This window comes from Simochromis diagramma, unplaced genomic scaffold (assembly GCF_900408965.1).
Source record: "Simochromis diagramma unplaced genomic scaffold, fSimDia1.1 OVJJ01000585.1, whole genome shotgun sequence".
NCBI lineage: Eukaryota > Metazoa > Chordata > Actinopteri > Cichliformes > Cichlidae > Simochromis > Simochromis diagramma.
In genome coordinates, this window is record NW_024387398.1 from 2,810,744 (window position 1) to 2,830,508 (window position 19,765).

The following is a 19,765-nucleotide window of genomic DNA, read 5'->3' on the forward strand; positions in this document are numbered from 1 at the left end:
TGAAGGAGATAAGACAAATAGCACATGTTTTACCAAGCTGTTTGTTGTGCCCTGTGTTACCTCTGCCCTCAGTCTCCTCGCGTTTCAGGTTTGGTTTCTTGTTTCTTAGTTTTCCCAGTTTAGGTTTTCCTTAGTTTTTGTTCATGCCATCCCCGCTTCTGTTTGTATCCCCACACCTGTAAATAAACTCACTCACAGTAACCAGTGCCTGCTCTTGGGTCCACTTCTCTTTCTTGCCGCACAATTTGCCTCTGCAAATCGGGACCAAATTTCAGGTAAGAAATGCCATAGAATCAAATGCATATGATATGGAAACAGTCTAATGCAAAATTATTTTATATTATTCTTCACATGACATGTTTACTGCTTATACCAATTTTTTGACAACATATTTAAAGAGCACTTACATCCTTGATGAAGAAAATCCTTAAGACTGCTTGTTGTTGGTGATCTCGCTTGTATTTTAGTGATTAAAAGAGGTGAAATAATTGTATTACCTAAGACAGTAAAATGCATGTGATTGGCTAACACAGAATAGATGCTTAAGGTTGTGGATACAAGCACCTGAAATGAGCTTCCTCTAAAGGGTAGAGCCATGAGGAGCCAGTTGAGGTGGTTCAGGCATTTGATTAGGATGCTTCCTGGGAGAGGTATTTCAGGAATGTTCGACTAGGAGGAGGCATCAGGGCGCACCTGTGCCTCTCCCCTTGACCAGTCTCTTCCAAGATGAGGCGGTTGGGGAGAAGATTGGGTTATATAAGATAAGGAGCAGAAGATGGATGGGGGGATGATAGATTCAAAATTCTTCTTCCTGGGCTTTGTAAAACCTTTCACTTCAATTTCATCTTCTCTTGCATTTGTCCAAATTATGAACTACAATTTTATCCGTCTCTAAGTGATTGTTATTTTTGCCCTTAAACCTTAAGCAAGCAGAAAGCTAACACTATAGTCACACTCTGCATTTTAGAGAACATTTGCAGGACTTTTTTGATACAATTTTTATGCTTTAAACACACCTTACATTTTCATTTTTTATTTTAATAGGTGTTCCACACTCAGCCCCATCTAAAAGTTTAGTCTCCATATGTGCTTAGTTATATGTACATTAGAGGCCATGTACCTTGTAAACATAAATATAGCGCATAATAACAACTTGTACAAATTAATATCCAAATTAATGAGCTAAAAAATACATACCGGAACCAGTTAAGCATTGCTCTACTCAAATGGTTGAAGAATTACAGTAATTTGATCAGGAATTTCCATGGTACACATGTCTTCTTTGTCCAGGAATGTAATTACTATGCCCTTGATTTGTGGTCGTGATCACTACTTTTAAGACAGTTTGATGTTCATTTTGTAAATTATTTAGGTTGTGGTTGCTACATGCATGCAGTGTCTTCTCAGTCAGATTTAACCATCATCTGTTACACTCAGTTAAAAAAATCAAACAAAGAAGCCAAAAAAACAAGTAAAGAAGACAGACAAAAACTGAACTGGAGGCTTTACCCTACAAACCAATGGTTCCATTTCATCACTGCAGTGGATGTTCATGACTCCATGTATCTGCTAAACCTGTCCACTTAGTATACTGAGTACTGAAATGATCGTTTTTGTTCTTTTAGGGTTCTTTTTTGCCTGCATTGTCTTGCTTTAAACATAAAAGACACTTTTGAGGCAAATGTATATTTATTTATTCCAGAAAGCATGACTACAAAACAGTTCATACAATTAAAACTCAAGAATGCCGGAAATGCAACACAACTAAGTTTAAGGTTTTGGCAGTCCAAGTATTTTCAGCAAGATTGAAAATTAACTGTCAACCTTTAAATATTAATAAAAAAACAAAACAAAAACAAGATGTCAGGATCAATTTTAATTTCAGGAGATGCTAAACATCGTTATTAACATCAGCATTTAACATGAGAGTAGACACTGTCTTCAGCACACTCTCGCTTCCTTCTTCCTCTTGTTTTTCTTTCAGAGAAATTCAGTGCAGCGTAGTTTAGTTCTTCATCAACGACAGTCTGTGTGGTAACATAAAACATGTTATCTATGAAGTGGCATTTAACATTTTCTGACATATTTGAAGTGAATAACACCAATTTTCATCACTTACTGGTTGGCATGAGGTGTCAGTTTGTGCATATGCTATAGCACTTTCTTTTCCTAAGGATAAACAAAATAATAAATATATTTATATATTAGTGAAATTAACTTAATATTGCATGTCCCTGAGAACGTTTTGTCATTGATAAAAATCTCATTTAAAGAAAGAAGTTATTTGCAGAACTTAAGCACTGCTAGGGCCTTTTACAGTATATTTTACATTATAATTCTGTATATAAAATGGATCAGTCTTTTCATCATTTAAATATAATTTGCACAAGTTTCATCTTTTAAATATTTTCAGTTTCTCGTAACACTTACTTTGAAGTTTTTTACATACTCTTCGGTTGCAGATGAGGAACACGTTTCCAATGACAGAAATTGCCAAAAATACTATTAATATTGTCAGCTGAATAAATGCTGACTGTGTGGGTAACACTACAAAAAACAAACAAAAATAATTTTCAGCCTTGCTCCTGTTGTTCACAATCTGTCACATTATTACATTACAAACAAAAGACATGCTTTTATTTTTGGGTGACAGAAAAATATGTAAAAGAAAAGAATTAAAAGTCCACATACAAAAGGCAAACAGAACTCCAACAGACAGTTTGACAAAGGACAAGAGAAGACATCACTATTTATACTCACAGACGCACCGAACACTAATCAGGGGAATGAGACACAGAAGGGGAAAACAAGGAAGAGGTGAACGTAGCAAGACAGTAAATAACATTTAGCTATAACTACACAGTGGGAACACAAAGGGAACAAATAAACACTAACTATTAACAGAGAATATAAACACAACATACAAAGAATAGACTAATAATGAAAAAATTTAAAATATATACAATAAACACATCTGAGTGTCAAAAAATTAAAAAGAAAATTAACAAATATTTACACATTACATTATCAACATATTTGGCATATAACTTCCAATACTCAACAGCAATGTTACCCAATAATGACATTGCTGTGAACGTTCACTAAAAATTGGTAATAGTTAATTATGATTGATTGATAGAGCTACCTTGAATATCTAGTTTAGCTCCATTTCCAAATATTATCTCTCCACATGTGTCCACAGCACAGTAGTAAGTCCCAGCATCAGAGGAGCTGACGCTCTTAGAGAAGCGATAAACACATGTCTTCTGATGGTCAGACCTTTTCTCACATTCATTACTTCTGTTTCTGTCAGTGTAGATGATGTTTGGTTGAGATTTATCTGATCCATCTCTGACCCAGAGAATATTGAGATCTCCTGGACACGTCTTGTTGTCAGAGTCAGAGAAGACTGAACACTGGAGCGTCATTGTGTCTCTTGGACGGACTGGATTTGATTCTATCAGCAACTTACTGACTGCATAGTTTGATGTCCTCTGAGTGTTTCCTGTGTAATTACAAAGACATTCTTCAAAACATGCTTGGACAAATTTTCAAAGTTTGTAAAAGTAGGTTGGCTTATTACCTTTTACTAACAAATACGTCCCACTCCATGTAGTTCCAATCCATTCTGTGTTTGCACAGTGATAGAGTCCCTCATCCTCTTGAACTATCTTTAAAATGGTCAAGCTGGTAAAATTCTTACCGTCGTATACTCCAAATCTTAAGCTCGAAAATCCAGGACCAAAATCAGCTGTAGATTTATACAGTGTAACTATTAATTTAAGAGTATCCCCGACACTCTGCTTGTACCAGTTGACTCCTCTAATGCTGAGCTCTTTGGGAATAGCACATGTTAAGGTTGCTGGTTCACCAAGCTGAACAGTTTTAACTGGAACCAGAGAGTCTGAATTAAGGAAAAGAGATGGAAAAGTAAAACATTTTTTTTACATGGTAACTGTCAATCGCAAATCTATTGGTGTGTAAATTGTTAACAGATAAATTTTTAGATAAAATAAAAACAAACAAACACTTACATCCTTCATGAAGACAAAACAATGTAACCCAGAAGACGATCATCCTGCCACTGCTTCTTGTCGTGGACCTTACTGGTATTTCACTGAGTGAAGGAGGTGAGATGATTGTTTCAGGTCAGATGGAAAATTGTATCTGATTGGTTAAGCCAGAATACATTCAGATGTACACTTCCTGTCACATTTAACTCCTCCGGTGCTTTGTAAAATGTATTACCTCTCTTTCATCTTAGATTGCAATTGATTGTTCAATTTTTACTTTTCACTCAATTTATGTCAATAAAAAAGATATTATATTGGGTCTTATGTTACTAATTCTTCAAATACATCATAATTTGCATTTCAGAGTCAGAACTCTACATTTTGTCTCCTGTAGAGCTCAAAAGCATCTTGAACCAATGCTCCGTACCCAAAGAAGATCAGAATGAATTAATATGGGTATTTTTATGTAGCAAATTTAATCAGCATTAATGACATATGTTAATAGAAATCACACATGTCAACTCCGTAGTGGAGCCAGAGGTAAATCCAGAATGATGGCGAACTACAAAATTTTAGACATGATTTGCTTTCTAATTAGAAATAGGCATTCTTTCTTTGCATCCGCTAGCTTGGCAAAACCTAAAATCCCAATCAGGCATAATGGGTATATATTTAATGGTCAAGACAGGCCTTCTTTATCTGACTTGTTGAAAAATTTGATGCATCGTTTTAAAATCTGAGTCACAGTGAAATGAAAGATTGAAATTTTGTTTTAAGATTTCTAAATACAAAGAAAAGAGAAATGCCATTTAAGCAGAGTGTGTAATATCTCACCGCTAGATGTCAATAGACTGCAGTGAATTGAATGTTGTTTTCTTACTCCTATGAATTCAAGTGCATAATCAAAGCTAGAGTGGCCACAATAGGACATACACATTTTAGTGAGGCAATAAAGATCAAACTCTTAAACTGTTCTCCATAACACCCACACTTGGTAGGCCCCCCCTTTAGGTGTGGTGGTCCGCAATTGCCCCTGCCGACCTACATAAGGGGAATTGGGGTTGTTGTGAGTTAGTTTTGTGGTGTGATGTGGTGCGGCTGACAGCCGAGAGCTGGAGCCAGAATAAATAAAATGGCTCTAACACCGAATCTGTGGTCCCGCCGTGTCTCAGTTACGCCACATTGGTGCTGAAATCCATGAGGCAGACGGCAGGCCCATGAGAGAGCCAGAAAAGGGAGGAGCTGGCCCAGCTGGTGGCCAATATGACGGTCATGCATTGTGAAGATTTGTGAAGAAGAAACGGTACTTTTACTCCGCTACATTTGCAAAATTCGATTCGTTACTTTTTTAAAAAATAATTAGTTTAACACATTAGATAACATGCCGCCAGTGGAGTTTCCGGTACATTTTTTACCAATCAGATGTGGTCATGCAGTCACATGACCAGTTTGAAATTGTGGCGGGCAGAGCGGCCCAAGCGTTTCAAAGTAGCGGACACACGGAAAGAAGAAACACATGAAAACATGGCAGAGTCTACGCTAGAGCTGAAGAGGATGAACACCCTCGGACTCATATACTAAGAATGTTTCTCTTAAAAGCAGTACAAAAGAACAGCTATGTCTTCAGCGTCGGTGTCTTCAGTGAGAGCCAAAACCAACCAACTTTTCAGCGTGAAACAACTCAACTCGTGTAACCTGAGGAAACGGTCTCTAAATATCTTTTTAGCTGTGGTTAGCTGGATGTCAGTCTTACGTTACAGACGCTGTGTCGAGCTCGAGCTGCGAGTCATATTTTCGGCGCTACATTGTAGTGAGATAAGTTTGTGGGTGTTTTGTGCAGCTTCGGCTGAACTTGTAACTGCTCGCTGGTTAGCTAGCGTGAGCTATAAGCTAACAGCTAGCCTGGTTAAACAAGCTAGAGTTCCACGCACATGTAAACAGCTCATCTCTACTGCTTTAACTGTTAAAACAGAGGCAATACTGCGGCTGACAGGGTTTAATATGTGAAACAGCAGCTTGTTTAGTTTAAACAGTCTGCATTAAGCTGGGAAAACACTGCGATTTTTTTCAGTCACGTTATTCAGCTCCTGCTCAAACTGTACAATTAAATCTCAGGGGTTAGAAGTTCATAGGTCACGATGCAGGTCTCACACTATACGGCCTGATGCTCTGATGCGACCTGAGTGCTCAAACTGTGCGTCCATAACATGAAGCTTATCATACAAAATCTCTCTCGCTCTCCCTCTCTGTCTTTCACTCACACCGACACACACACACACCACCATCAACTTTGCTAAATTACTGATGGAAAACATTGACCAGGCAGCTGTGATTGAGCAGCAATGTCCATCCAACTCTTTTCATGGTTGTTGTAGTCGTGATAATTTTGTGAGACCACACTGAAAAGCCTCGGATATGGAAGCGTAGAGCTGCCACTCAGGCAAAAGAAAAATAGAGCTATATCACTTTATAACATGAAAAGTATATTTTTCTAACAATATACTTTTTTTTTTGTGATCAACATTTTATTGATTTAAAACAGGGTGGGTGGGGGGGGGGGTACAGACATATACAGCACAACTGTAAACTGCAGTAGCAAAGCAAACATTGGTCACAAGGCATAGGGACAGCAAAGAAAAAGCACAAAAACACAAAGTCAAAACCAGTTATTGCCTCTTCCAGGAGATAACTTTGGATGAGAAGATTTTCCAAGCTTCAACAGTCGTGGGTCGAGCTTTATTTAATTTTGCTGTGGTATGTTCAAAATTAATAACACGGATAAGACATCGTATCCAGAATGATTCCATAGAAATGTCAGGACTGAACCATTGCTTTATAATAGTCTTCTTTGCAGATGTGAATCCAGCGAACAACATTTTGCATTGTTGGCAAAACTCGGGCCAATCCCCAAAATGGTTGCGCGACTGAAAAATCGTCTCAAAATGGGCCAAAAAGCACACAGTGTATGCCCAGCTTTTGGAGGCTAGCTCCATACAAACATTTGCAGCTTGGCAGTGTATACAGCACTATAATGACCAGACCTAATTCTTTTGAAAACCATACATCTTTCCATAGGTCTCAATTTCATCAGACATCACTGACGCACAGCTGGATGAGGCCAGCACAAACAGCGGCCTATTCGACGAAGATGATGGATCCATGGGGTCAGGAAAGCCAGAAGTAGGGCTGGAGAGGTACCTTTCATGTCCATTCACTGGAGTTGTGGATCTATTGCATGGCATTCCTCACATCAAGAAGCTGTCGATCAAAATCAGTACAGCTCTTCCTGCATCTGGAGCTTGTGAAGGAAAGCTCCAGATGATAGTCATGCAGGACTCCTGTTCACTCCTAAACAGTTAAAGCTTCACAGAAAGAACCTTGAGAGCAAACTGCTGCTGAAGCTTAACCATCACCTCACTGAGTGAAGAAATGGCACATTTTTGCTAAATATGCAGAAATAGATGCACACCCATACAATTTATGGTAACCGAGCTGCCTTGCATGAACATATGTTGAAGATGCCTCGCTCTAATGTTTTCTCTGAGGGTGCGGTTCCATTTGGAGCAAAAATGAATATCAAGTTTACAGCATATCGTGTCACTGGAAATTGTTTGCACTGTTTATATATTTATATTATTTACTGTAGGTATTAGTGAAAAAAGCTCTATGTTGTGAAAAACTGAAATCTGGAAATTAGAATTGTGCCTTATTTTGTTGATAATCTGTTGATTATTTGTATATTTATTTATTTTTGTTTGTCTGATAGCATTTATTTAAAAAATAAATTGGACATTTCAAACAGTTACTCACTACTTGAGTAGTCTTTTTGCCAAGTACTTTTTTACTCTTACTTGAGTAACTTTTTTGACGACTAGTTTTCACTTTTACTTGAGTAATAATATTTTAAAGTAATGGTACTCTTACTTGAGTAAAATTTTTAGATACTCGACCCACCTCTCATGTATACTATGTATGTAATACAATGTATTACTATTCATTTAATTTGATTCATCATATTATAAATAAATAACCTGGAAAGCAAGAACAGGAAAACACAATAGGTACAATGAATGTAAAGCATCATGTTTTTAGTAAAATTACTAACAAATTCTTTGTATTTGTTTATTTTCAATATAAAAGATCAGTACTACAACCCAACCGACACACTTTCACATTCTGCATTTTACTTGAGAGTACACACTTTCTTCAGTTTCCAGTTCACCCTTCTTCTTCTTTCCTCTTGTCGTTTTCCTTCCAGAGAATTGCAGTGCAGCATAGTTCAGTTCACCTTCAATCTATGCGAAATCATAAAATTCTTATAATTACATCAAGTTGTTAGAAATCACTAAAAATATGATGCCATATTATTACTTACACTGTCATCCACAGCTTGGCTCAAGTCATCTCGCCTTGCTTGTGACGAGCTGTTTTCTGTGCATAACGGTGATGAAAGAGGAATATTATCTACTTGATTTTTATTTTTTAAAATTGGGTTTCTAACCTGGCTAATTCAATAATAACTTATTGACCTTGATAGAGTCCTACATAATGAGATGTGCAAGATGTCAGCAATATTAATAATAAAATGTATAAAAAGATATGTAAATTTACTTTTACTAATCCTATTTCTTTGAAAGTTCATTTTAATGTTAAGAAGAGCGATATTATTATGATTTTTCATTTATTTTAAACGACTTACTTTTAATTTGTTCACATGCTGCTCCTGGAGTTCGGCAACAGATGAAAATAACATTAAGAATTAGAGAAATAACCAAGCAGATTATTGCTATCACCAGTGCAATAAATGCAGAACCTGCTGTTTGCACTGCAAAACAAAGAAAACATCTTAGGAGTGATTCTAAAAGAGATTAATATTTATCTGATATGATATATTTCATAGTCATACCCATTTCTTGTTTAGTTCCATTTCCAAATACTATCAGCCCACATGTGGCCACAGCACAATAGTAAGTCGCAGCGTTAGAGGAGCTGACATTTTTAGAAGAGCGAAAAACACAGCTCCGCTGAGCCTCAGATCTTTTCTCACATTCATGATGTCTGTTTCCTTCAGTGTAAATGATATCAGGATGAGATCCTTCTCTGAACCAGAATACGTGGTGACCTCCTGGACATGTCTTATTTTCAGCGTCAGAAAATAGTGAACAGTGAAGAGTCACTGAATTTCCTGCATGGACTGTCTTCTCCTGAACAACAGTGTAGTTTGCTGTCTGGGTGTTTCCTGTTTAATACAAATGTGTTGACAAATGTGACAATAAAGCACCTTTTGAAAGCCTGAGAAAAATGGGTGTAATGCATGCTAGTCATAAAATTCTTAAGAATATATTTCACTTAAAACAATCATTAAGATCACTGCAAACATCTTCAATATAAATTGAAAGTTTAGTAGGTATTCCAAAAATGCTTATTGACATTTTAATTGTTTTGGTTTTTTTTTTTTTTCACATTTACATGAGACAGCTTTAGCTGCTGAGAAAAAAAAAATCACAATATTACCTTTTACTAACAAATACGTTCCGCTCCATGTAGTATCTTGGAGCCACTCTGTAAACCCACAGTGATAGATTCCCTCGTCGTCTTGATTTGTTTTCAGAATGGTCAGGTTGCTGACATTTTTATCATAATTAGCTCCCCATCTTGAGTTATCAAATGCAGGCGCAAACTTAGGTGTTGCCGATTCTTTCAGTGTCCAGATAATTTTCAGTGTGTCACCAGCTCTCTGATGGTACCAGTGGATATCTCTTCGGCCGGTCTCAGTTTTGGGCAGAACACATGTAAAGTTGACAGGTCCCCCAAGTTGAGCTGTAGTTATTGGAATGAGTGCAGCTAAATTGAAACAAAAAATATAAAATATAAAACAGTCAATAACAAAAAAAAAAAAAAAACTGAAAAAAGAAATGTAAGACCAACCTACATATATGGAAAAAATACTTGATAGAATAAGAAAGCACTTACATACTCGATGAAGAAGAATCAGTGTAACCCAGAACAAAAACATTTTGACAGTGTCCTCTGTTAGGGATCTAATAAGTATTTCATTGAGTGTGTAGGAGGTGGAGGTGGTAACATGGACCCTCCATGTCACACTGTCACATACATCTGATTGGTTATCACAAAACATAGACTCAGAAGGCCACTTCCTGTGACATTGATCTTGCACAACAAGTCCTCAAACTAAGCTGATGCATTGCCCATTTCTTCCTATTATTGGAAACAATTCATTAAAATGCTCCTGAATTGCCAGATTGAGCAAAAATGTTTACTTTAGAAAGTGAATGTAGGATGGTGGCACAAACATGCATAACTACACCAGGGATGGCAGTTTGAGTCTTCGTTGAAACAAATTTTATGCTTTAAACACATTTTACAAAGTTCCACTTTCTAGGTCATTAGGTGTTCCACATCCTGCACCATCTCAAAGCAAAGACTCAATGTTTATTTACAATGGCATGAGAGGGCATTAACTTTCAAACATAAATGTAGCTCATAATAACCACTTGTCCAAGCAGACAAGCAAATAGTGACTCATCGCACACATAGCAAACAAACTAAAGTGACAAATCGGGATCTCTAACACTGGTTAAAACATTATTATTGAATTATTTCTAAAAGTTTTAATATATTTACCATTTATATTATATTTTGGTGTAGTCTTGGTTTGTGGAGATGTGTAGCGTGTCATTTGGTCTTGTTATCCCAAGAGTTAAGCTACTCCAGGTACTCACCCATGGCAGGTGTAAAAGAAGGTAGCTGATGAGTGTTGCTGTGTTCAGTCCTGCTGTAACAATTAAGGATGCAAATAGGTAGATTAGTTTTAGGTTACCCTTATATCTTTTTGTTTAAACCTGATACCACCACCGGTCAAAATGACATCTTGAAATGTGGTTTTTGGGAAAAGCTACAAACATTTTGCAGATTTGTCAAACACATCTTCAGCCCATCAGCACAGAACATCTAAATAATCGTCACAGGTTAGGTGGACTAGATTAAAATCTGATCAAATCTGTACTTTGATTCCAATATTAGCAAAGATAAATAAAAGAAATTATACTTGCATGTAATTATACTTGCCAAAATGTGTTTAGCTGTAAACATACTTTTGCAAAGACAGTGGTATAAACCTATATTCATTTACATGCGGATATTCATTTCATTCATACAACTGAAGGAAAGACAGAAGTGGTGAGCATGATCACGGTGCATATGTTAAATGCTTTAACATTTTAGGAAACATAAAGTTACAAATGTAACTTTTGTGAATTTAGCTTGGTTTTTGCTGTGTCACATTTGTATTAAATTTGTCTGAATTTTTTTGTTGAAAGAAGTTTTAACTTTTCAACCGATGATTAAAAAAAATCACATTTCAGCTTCTTCTCAGCCAGTCTTATATTTTCAGTTATTCAAGCTTCTTATAGTTCTTTAACTGCCTCTTTAAAGTTACAACAGCAATTCAGCCTCCAGCTGTCCATCAAACAGAGAGGTACATCTCTAAGCTATATATTTCAGCAGTTTTGTTCACTTGTTGTATGTCTTCTTTGATCTGACCCAGCCATCAGGTGCATGGCAGTCTTGGCCACAGAATCTTCACCCTGAATCACATGTCTGTACCATCAGAGTCTGGCTTTGCACTTTTGTGTATGAACCTGGATTCTGTGATACATAGGACTCTGGAAACTGTGGGTTTTATGAAAAAAGGGAACCTCAATTCAGAAAGGCCTGACTGGTATAAGTCACAAATGCACATTTCAGAACTGATAACCCATAAGCTGGACAGAAAATGGGGGAACACCAAGGCGTTTCCAGGCCAGCCGAGAGATATAATCTCTCCAGCATGTCCTGGGTCTGCCCCGGGGCCTCCTCCCGATGGGACATGCCCAGAACACCTCACCCAGGAGGCATCCTTATCAGATGACCGAACCACCTCAACTGGCTCCTTTTGATGTGGAGGAGCAGCGGCTCTACTCTGAGCCCCTCCCGGATGGCTGAACTTCTCACCCTATTTCTAAGGGAGAGACCAGCCACCCTTCGGAGGAAGCCCATTTCCACTGCTTGTATCCGCGATCTCATTCTTTCACTACCCACAGCTCGTGACGATAGGTGAGGGTAGGGAGGGTAAATTGAGAGCTTCGCTTTTACTCTCAGCTCTCTCTTCACTACAACAGACCAGTACACCGTCCGCATGATGGCAGCCACAGCACCAATCTGTCTGTCCATCTCCGGCTCCCTTCTCCCGTCACTCGTGAACAAGACCCCAAGATGCTTAAACTCCTCCACTTGGGGCAAGAACTCATCCCCAACCCGGAGTGAGCACTCCACCCTTTTCCGGCTGAGGATCATGGCCTCAGATTTGGAGGTGCTGATTATCATTCCTTCACACTCAGCTGCAAACCGTTCCAAGGTGAGCTGGAGGCCATCACCCGATGAAGCCATCATCACAGCATCTGGAAAAGCAGAGATGGGATTCTGAGACCACCCAAGTGAAAGCCTTCTGCCACTTGGCTACGTCTAGAAATTCTGTCCATAAAAACCATACCATTTGTGTGGTTGTCAAACTTCACATAATCCATCCTTGTGATGACTTTTATGGCAAGTAATCAGAGTACTATAGAGTACAAGGGTGGGGCACCTGCAGGTCAGCCATTGCTGTATTGATGTACAGAAAGAACTGTAGGTAAAATCAGGCTGTTCCTTGGTGCACGCCTATGATGATGGGGAAAGCCAGCAAGATCCCCACAGGAAATTTTACTGATGGGTAAAATAATTGTACTCACAGATATTTAGTCATAGCTGAAATTGTCAACACCCAGGGATTTTTCTAGAAAATGCACCTTTTCTGCCAGAAAATCGTTACAATTACAAATGTCTTCGTATATACATTTTTATTTCCTTTATGTGCAGTGTATCAACACAAAAACAGACAAAAAAAATTTTTCACACACAAACTAAAAAACTGGGCTGGACAAAATTATGGGCACCCTCAACTTAATATTTGGTTGGGAGCTCTTTGGAAAAAAAATAACTGCAATCAATCACTTAATAACCAATAACCAATCAATCAATAACCTCCTAGGACCTGGCGTCCACATATGTGGACATCACATTTTGGGTTATTTAGACCAAAATACTCAATTTTGCTCTATAATGGCTTGATAACCACTTACAAGGACATTATACTGCTACTGTTCTATTGAAATTTTAAACGAATATCCTCATATATGGCTCTTATTTTTCTTAAAAACAAAGATAAGGTAAATAAAAAATTTGTATTTACATTCATCGGGCCACAATGTGACCAAATATCAAAGAGAAATTAAAAATGCATGCCGTGAAAAGTTCGGGTCTTAGGAGGTTAATTAAAAATATTAAATAGGCTGAACTCAATTTTTATCCATTTGTTATTAGAACTAGATTTAAATAAGTTACCAGTACTTTTTATGCAAAAACGCTGATAAACTCAATTTATTTGAGTTTTCTTAACATAGAAAAACTAAGTAACCTGCCTGATTTTGTTTAAACAATTATTGCACACTGTAAATCCAATAAACTTCATTTCACTTCTCAAAAATCACTGTGTGTGTCTCCTATATGATATATTTAACTGACATTTTTTATTGTAACAACCAACGATTTATACAGGAAAATAATGACTATTAACAAGGTTGCCCAAACTTTTGCATCCCACTGTAGCTGCTTTGTTTCTGTTTCACTCTCTTCTGCAGGAAGTTGGTCTTACAGTACTTTTTTTTATCTACTTTAAAGAGACAAGTGGAATAAAACTATATAACTGTTGTAATAATATGTATAACTGAACAGCTTATAAGAGCTGTGGAACAGGAAGAAACAAGTGCACATCACACTGTGACATTTTTTCCTTTTCTGTGGTTTTTCTTAGCTGCTGGCAGAAGCAGGGAGATGCTAATCATGTATCCCTTCCTGGTATCCATGGCAATGTCTTCAAATGTTTGCTATATTATTAACCATACTTCTGAAATCTTATTTTCCTATAGTTGGTAATAGTTTTTGGATTGCTCTCCCCCTGCTTCAGGACACCTACACCAGGAGATGCCGGACTAGAGCAGCGCAGATACTGAAGGACCCGTCCCATCCTGGCAACAAACTGTTCCAACTTCTGCAATCTGGTAGAAGGTTCCTCATCATCCGGGCAAGGACAGAGAGACTCAAGAGGAGCTTCTATCCCCAAGCCATCCGGGCCCTAAACACACACACCCGCCCTCTCACATCATCTATAATTGACTGAGTCAGGACTCTTCCAGACACTAAACCCAGGCACAATGTACATTTCAATTCCTTTAATTTTAAATATGTTTATATTGTCTATCCTGTAAAATAGTCAGATGTCTATTCATATTAATGTACAGAATTCACCTGCTTGCTGCTACTACTGCACATTCACCCAATGTATATACTACATATATATATATGTATATATATATATATATATATATATATATATATATATATATATATAATGTTCTTCCTCTACACCCCCCCCCCCCATTTTTTTGCACATGTCGAGGAGCGTGTCAGGCTACATTTCACTGTGTGTTATACTTGTATAACTATGCATGTGACAAATAAAGAACCTTGAACCTTGAACTTGAACTAGTTGGTTGTAAATGCTTGTTGCTTAAAATCACAAAAAATAAACAATATTTGTGCTCTGCATGGCATTAAAGTAAAACTAAATCATTTTGGTTTGTCTATATAAAAAGAGTCTTGCAGCTGCTTTGTCATATCATATCCTGTTAAAGGGCACAGTGAGCTCTGCTCTCAGTAAACAGCTTCAGTGGTTGGTCAAAGAGTGGAGAAATGGCCCACCAAAGCCTTTGTCTGTCAGTGTAGTTGTTGCATGTGGCTTTGCTTGTTTTGTTTTTTTGTCAAGAGAACAATGCAGAGGGCCTTTAGAAAGTGCTTTTAGATAGATAAACGATCAAATGTTATTCATTTGATTTTATATTTTTAAACATTTCTAAACAATGACATTAACTTTTTTAACCACATTAAATATCAAACTCAAAAATATCTCATGTGTGGAAAGTTGTGGCGGACCAAACACATTCGTCTGCCAGGAGCTGCACCCTGTTACTGCAACACTGCCACTTCATAAGGTACACTTGTTCACTCTAGCTGCACTCCGAAAGAAATTTGTCATGCAGACTTAGGCAGCCAGGGATCTGATCACCAACCTATTGATTATTAGATCTCCTGACTACAACCACCTCTAACAATTCCCACTTTGTGATAAGGCTTTTGGATGCTGGCATCAGAATTTGTCTTTAAAAAACAGGCGTGGATCCATCCTGCCTTGTATCATTGGTTCTGGTTGTTGGTGGTTGTGTAATGTTGTGAAGGATGTTTTCTTAGAACTCCTAGTAATAATTGAGCATTGCTTAAACACCACACAGCCTACTTAAATATTGTTGCTGATCATGCCCATCTCTTTATGACCAGCATATCCATTTTATGATGGATGCTTCTGGCAGAATAATCTGCTATATTCAAACAATCTCAAAAACCTGTCTCTTGAAACTGTCAATGAGTTTGCTGTGCTCAGATGGTCGTGACTGTCACCAGATCTTAATCCAATGAGTACCTGTGGGATGGAACTGCTTCATGCTGTCATGTTAATAAGCACCAAAGTCTATGAGGAATGACTGCAACAGCATCTATATGGGGTAATGAATAATAATAACTGGAATAAAGACAGTTTGGAAAGCAACTTAGTGCTAGTAAGGTGTAACTATTTAAACTACTTAAGTCCTTTGGCAAAACGACTGTCTGTCTGCAAGTTTCTGTTTCTCTTACGTTGTCTCTAACCGGACATGGTATGATGCCCAAAATATAAAGGCTGTTCTCACAACAATTGTATCTCTTTAGCATCAGTTGTTGCAGTGATATATCTCATGTGCTCTCTATACTGTGACAAAAAACAATGCACATGAGAATTAGTAAAACTGCTAAAATTGATGTTAAGATTAAGAAGGCTCTACGACTTCCACTATCGGCCATGCTTAAAGCTGTGGTTGAGAGGACGTCACGTAACAGTCTGCTCATCTTCAATAATATATCAAAATAAAATCAAAGAAATTAAAAGGGTGCTCTTTTAAGAGAGAGCGTGAGAGAGAGAATGAAAAACATGGAGGACAATGTGGAAATGACCAGAAGGAGCATAGTTTTATTATTATTCATTTTATTATTAAAATGACTGCCTAACTTTTCAGATTTTCTGAGATTAAAACTAAATTTAAATCACAATACTAAATACAAGGCAAAAACTGCATATTACACAATATATTGTTATAATATATTGTTCAGATATTACATGAGCATTTTCAGAAGTGCAACAGAGGCCCTGTGGTGTTTATGGTGCTACATTGTCCCACATATTTTCAGCAATTTCCACAGGTGAATTGTTGATCTGCTACAAATCTCTCACACCAGTGTAGACTGTCTCCTCTGCTTTCCTGGAACTCATTTGCTCCACTTTGTCAGTTTTTCTCCAGGTGAAAGTTGTTGATGAATAAACCACTGAATCTTCAACTGTCTGTAGAAAAATCGAACATTTATCAACACTAAAGGTCTTGACTATAAATGATTAGAAGTATTTACCCATTAATTTCCCCATTACTTTTCTGACATACACCCTACCTGCTGACTCTGCTCCTCACCACTGACTGTTCCAACATCTGTTTGAAACACAGAAGTTTTAGCTAAAAGATGCTTTAGGCTGACTGAAACAAACCAATGATATGAAACGTGACGTTAGCTTTTGCTAAATACCTTTAGATCTGACTGACAAAAGGGGAAAGTTGTATTACCTTTACAACAATTACATGTTTTCTTCTTGATGGTATAAATGAGGTAGGCGATAACAACCAGACTTGTAACCAAAACAGCACATAACAGAAAGATGGCTGTAGTGGCCTTCTGCAAATTCCATGTGGTGAGTTCTAGAAAAATACATGCACCATGGAATGTGAATTTTGGTATCATTAAAAACTGATATCAATGCATAATAATCTAATCTAAATAATAAATAATAAAATGTAAAAAATTTACCTTTAACATCCAGTCTTATTCCATTACCAAAAATGATCTGTCCACATGTGGCCACAGCGCAGTAGTACGACCCGGCATCAGAGGAGCTGACGTTCTTGGAGAAGCTGTAGACACATTTCTGTGTGGAGGAAGCCTCTTGAATCTTCTCACATTTATCACTGTTTTCATTTGGATAAATTGCATTAGGATGAGATTTATCAGATCTAACGTTAAACCAAAACACACTGTGATTTCGAGGACATGTTTTGTTCTCGGAGTTAGAGAAAACTGAACACTGCAGAGTCACTGGGTTTCCTGGATGGACATGATCAGAAGGAAAGACTTGAATGGTATCATTGATAGTTGGTTCTAGTCCTGGAAAATATAAAAGAAGAAATAATTAACATGTTCTACCCACTTTTTAACTAACAAAAAAAGAAAAACTAAATTTCACGTTGAAAACCCCCCAAAGTAATTCAATTCACCTTTAATCCTCAGAAACGTTCCCTTTAAAAATGTCATAGCAAGCAGCTTAACTTTTATGCAGTAGTAAAGACCAGTATCACTTTGATTAACTTCAGTTATTTCCAGAATAAATGTTCCAGGTTCTTGTTTTGTCGTAATATGAGGAGTCTTGTTAACACTGTCATAATCAAAGGCAAATGTTCCTCCCAAGAATTCAGGCCAGCTTCCAGAAACAATCCTGATCCAATACAAGGTTGCTTTATAATCAGACGTCGGGCGCGCACATGTCAGAGTCGCATTTTCTCCAACACCAATAGTCTTTGTTCCAAAGAACAGATCATCTGTGCATCCTGAAGATAAAATGAAACAGATGAGTTAACAATAAATTTCTGGAGTTAAATTGGGGAAAAAAAAGCTGATTCTAAACTTACGACAAACTTTGAAGCTCAATAGTGTGCAAAATATGATCAGCATTTTCTGATTAATCCACTTCTAGTTCATTTCCATTTAAGCATACTATAGCAAGGGGTATCTTAATATAATCACATTAAATGGGAGGGAACAATTTCAGAACAATTTGATTGGCTGTTCGTCAAGTTGGTGCTTTGCTGTACTACCACAGTGGAAATAATATCAACCATCTTTCCGGTCTAAACAACTGAAACAACACCAACAGCACAGTTTTCTTTATGGTGGGTTTCTGTAACTCACACAACGTGAACATGAGAGATGATATGGTGACTAAAACATTATAAAACTGCCTGTAAATACTTTGACTTAATCCCTACTAATATGGTTAAACTGTGTACCATAGATCACCTTTACTAACTTTGATAACATAAATTAGAGACCGTAGTGTTCTCAGTTTCCAAAATTTGCTTTAAGGTTGAGTCGTGATTGGCATTAATCTTAAAGCTATGAAACTACTACTTACGGTACTTTTACATTTATCATAATTTTATTATTTATCATTTTCAGGACTTCAGGGCGTAAGTAATGCAAAATAAGTCATAGAAATAATTGTCAAAAACACTGGATTACATATTTTCAAAAAAACATCTCAAATGCCAATTATGCTCATTTCTTTCATAAATTAAATCCACATACGTATATATTTGAGTGCAATTAAGTTCAGTGTGAATGGATTACCAATGATGACCAGTTTAATTCCACTTACACATGTAGTGCAAAAGTAGATGTCCATGCTACAGTATTGCTTCATGCTGTTGTTAAAGCCATATGCTCAATCACAATGAGAAATGGCAAGAAACAGTGGTGGTGGATGGTCGTTATTTGATGAACATAAGTTACTCAGGTGGCATGTATAATTCAAATTTATGGATATGAATGAGACTTTATCATTAAATAAAATTGACATGCTGTTTCATGAGGGGCATAAAGGCTGAAAACAGGTCAATTTTGCCCTTTGGTAAGTGGTTTCCAAGCAAAGAGAGAGTTTCATAATATATCATGCATAATTTACCTTTAACAATGGCAAATTAGATGTTATTTTTTGTGAAAGAAAAATGATAGCATGCTTTAAATGGTACTAAAGGTGCATAAATGCTAAAACAATGGTCATCTTAACAAGTTGCTAGGTAAATGGCCTGTAAATGGCCTGTATTTGTATAGCGCTTTACTAGTCCCTAAGGACCCCAAAGTGCTTTACACATCCAGTCACCCACCCATTCACACACACATTCACACACTGGTGATGGCAAGCTACATTGTAGCCACAGCCACCGTGGGGCGCACTGACAGAGGCGGTAGTTGCTAGGCAACATAATGATATCATAATTTCTGATATAGTTAGGAATCTTCATGGGCAAAAGATTGTGAAGTTTAATTGCTGAATTCTAGATGGTCTGAGAGAAGTTGCTTACCACTTACCCAGTTCACTTTGATAAAAATACAAATAATTATTACCTAAATACCTAAACTGCTATTTGATCTTTGGCACAAACAGTTCAGTCAGTTAGCTCCCTGTAATTTTCTGGGACAATCCTGTGGTCACATCTTCTATGCACACATAGTCATATGTATATTGACTGCGACAAACACATAAGGTAATAACTTACAATTATAGATTGTGACTTTTTCATGCCTTACATCTTTTGCATGTTCTCATAACAGTACTTGCACCGGAAACTCACAACGATACCAATAAACAGGAGTGCTGATGAAACACTTCTGTGTTTGAGAGTTCAAAC

The 19,765-nt window shown here is 37.2% G+C and overlaps 3 protein-coding genes across 4 annotated transcripts; all 3 read right to left on the reverse strand.

Annotated features, from left to right (window-relative positions):
* Window positions 1-1,471: 1,471 nt before the first annotated feature.
* Window positions 1,472-4,301, reverse strand: LOC120720527. Of its 2 annotated transcripts, XR_005692968.1 has the most exons (5): window positions 4,035-4,301; window positions 3,584-3,904; window positions 2,431-3,505; window positions 2,120-2,169; window positions 1,472-2,027 (listed from the first exon to the last, which is right to left on the reverse strand). XR_005692968.1 is itself a non-coding variant. In XM_040010260.1 (3 exons), exons 1-3 carry the CDS (start codon window positions 4,075-4,077, stop codon window positions 3,123-3,125), a joined length of 747 nt encoding a protein of 248 aa, XP_039866194.1. In that variant the 5' UTR covers window positions 4,078-4,301; the 3' UTR covers window positions 2,238-3,122. The 2 variants fall into 2 exon arrangements, 1 of the variants encoding a protein (XP_039866194.1); XM_040010260.1 differs by lacking the exons at window positions 1,472-2,027; window positions 2,120-2,169 and having other exon boundaries at window positions 2,238-3,505.
* Window positions 4,302-7,975: 3,674 nt separating this feature from the next.
* LOC120720498 lies at window positions 7,976-10,228 on the reverse strand. Its single transcript, XM_040010225.1, has 6 exons — window positions 9,987-10,228; window positions 9,528-9,857; window positions 8,920-9,252; window positions 8,713-8,838; window positions 8,389-8,444; window positions 7,976-8,308 (listed from the first exon to the last, which is right to left on the reverse strand). Exons 1-6 carry the CDS (start codon window positions 10,150-10,152, stop codon window positions 8,183-8,185), a joined length of 1,137 nt encoding a protein of 378 aa, XP_039866159.1. The 5' UTR covers window positions 10,153-10,228; the 3' UTR covers window positions 7,976-8,182.
* Window positions 10,229-15,505: 5,277 nt separating this feature from the next.
* LOC120720510 lies at window positions 15,506-18,045 on the reverse strand. The gene is made up of 6 exons (XM_040010239.1): window positions 17,987-18,045; window positions 17,576-17,905; window positions 17,112-17,465; window positions 16,871-17,002; window positions 16,701-16,738; window positions 15,506-16,596 (listed from the first exon to the last, which is right to left on the reverse strand). Exons 1-6 carry the CDS (start codon window positions 18,027-18,029, stop codon window positions 16,474-16,476), a joined length of 1,020 nt encoding a protein of 339 aa, XP_039866173.1. The 5' UTR covers window positions 18,030-18,045; the 3' UTR covers window positions 15,506-16,473.
* Between the last annotated feature and the right edge of the window lie 1,720 nt (window positions 18,046-19,765).

Bases quoted from the DNA above. Each gene is read 5' to 3' on its own strand.
- LOC120720527 (XM_040010260.1), bottom strand. From the start codon at position 4,077: ATGATCGTCTTCTGGGTTACATTGTTTTGTCTTCATGAAGGAT. The intron at 3,905-4,034 runs GTAAGTGTTTGT...TCCTTAATTCAG, and splicing joins GTTTTGTCTTCATGAAGGAT to ACTCTCTGGTTCCAGTTAAA. The intron at 3,506-3,583 runs GTAATAAGCCAA...GTAATTACACAG, and splicing joins GACGTATTTGTTAGTAAAAG to GAAACACTCAGAGGACATCA.
- LOC120720498 (XM_040010225.1), bottom strand. From the start codon at position 10,152: ATGTTTTGTGATAACCAATCAGATGTATGTGACAGTGTGACATGGAGG. The intron at 9,253-9,527 runs GTAATATTGTGA...TGTATTAAACAG, and splicing joins AACGTATTTGTTAGTAAAAG to GAAACACCCAGACAGCAAAC. The intron at 8,309-8,388 runs GTAAGTAATAAT...GATTTCGCATAG, and splicing joins GCCAAGCTGTGGATGACAGT to ATTGAAGGTGAACTGAACTA.
- LOC120720510 (XM_040010239.1), bottom strand. From the start codon at position 18,029: ATGCTGATCATATTTTGCACACTATTGAGCTTCAAAGTTTGTC. The intron at 17,466-17,575 runs GTGAATTGAATT...TATATTTTCCAG, and splicing joins AACGTTTCTGAGGATTAAAG to GACTAGAACCAACTATCAAT. The intron at 16,597-16,700 runs GTAGGGTGTATG...ATTTTTCTACAG, and splicing joins GTGAGGAGCAGAGTCAGCAG to ACAGTTGAAGATTCAGTGGT.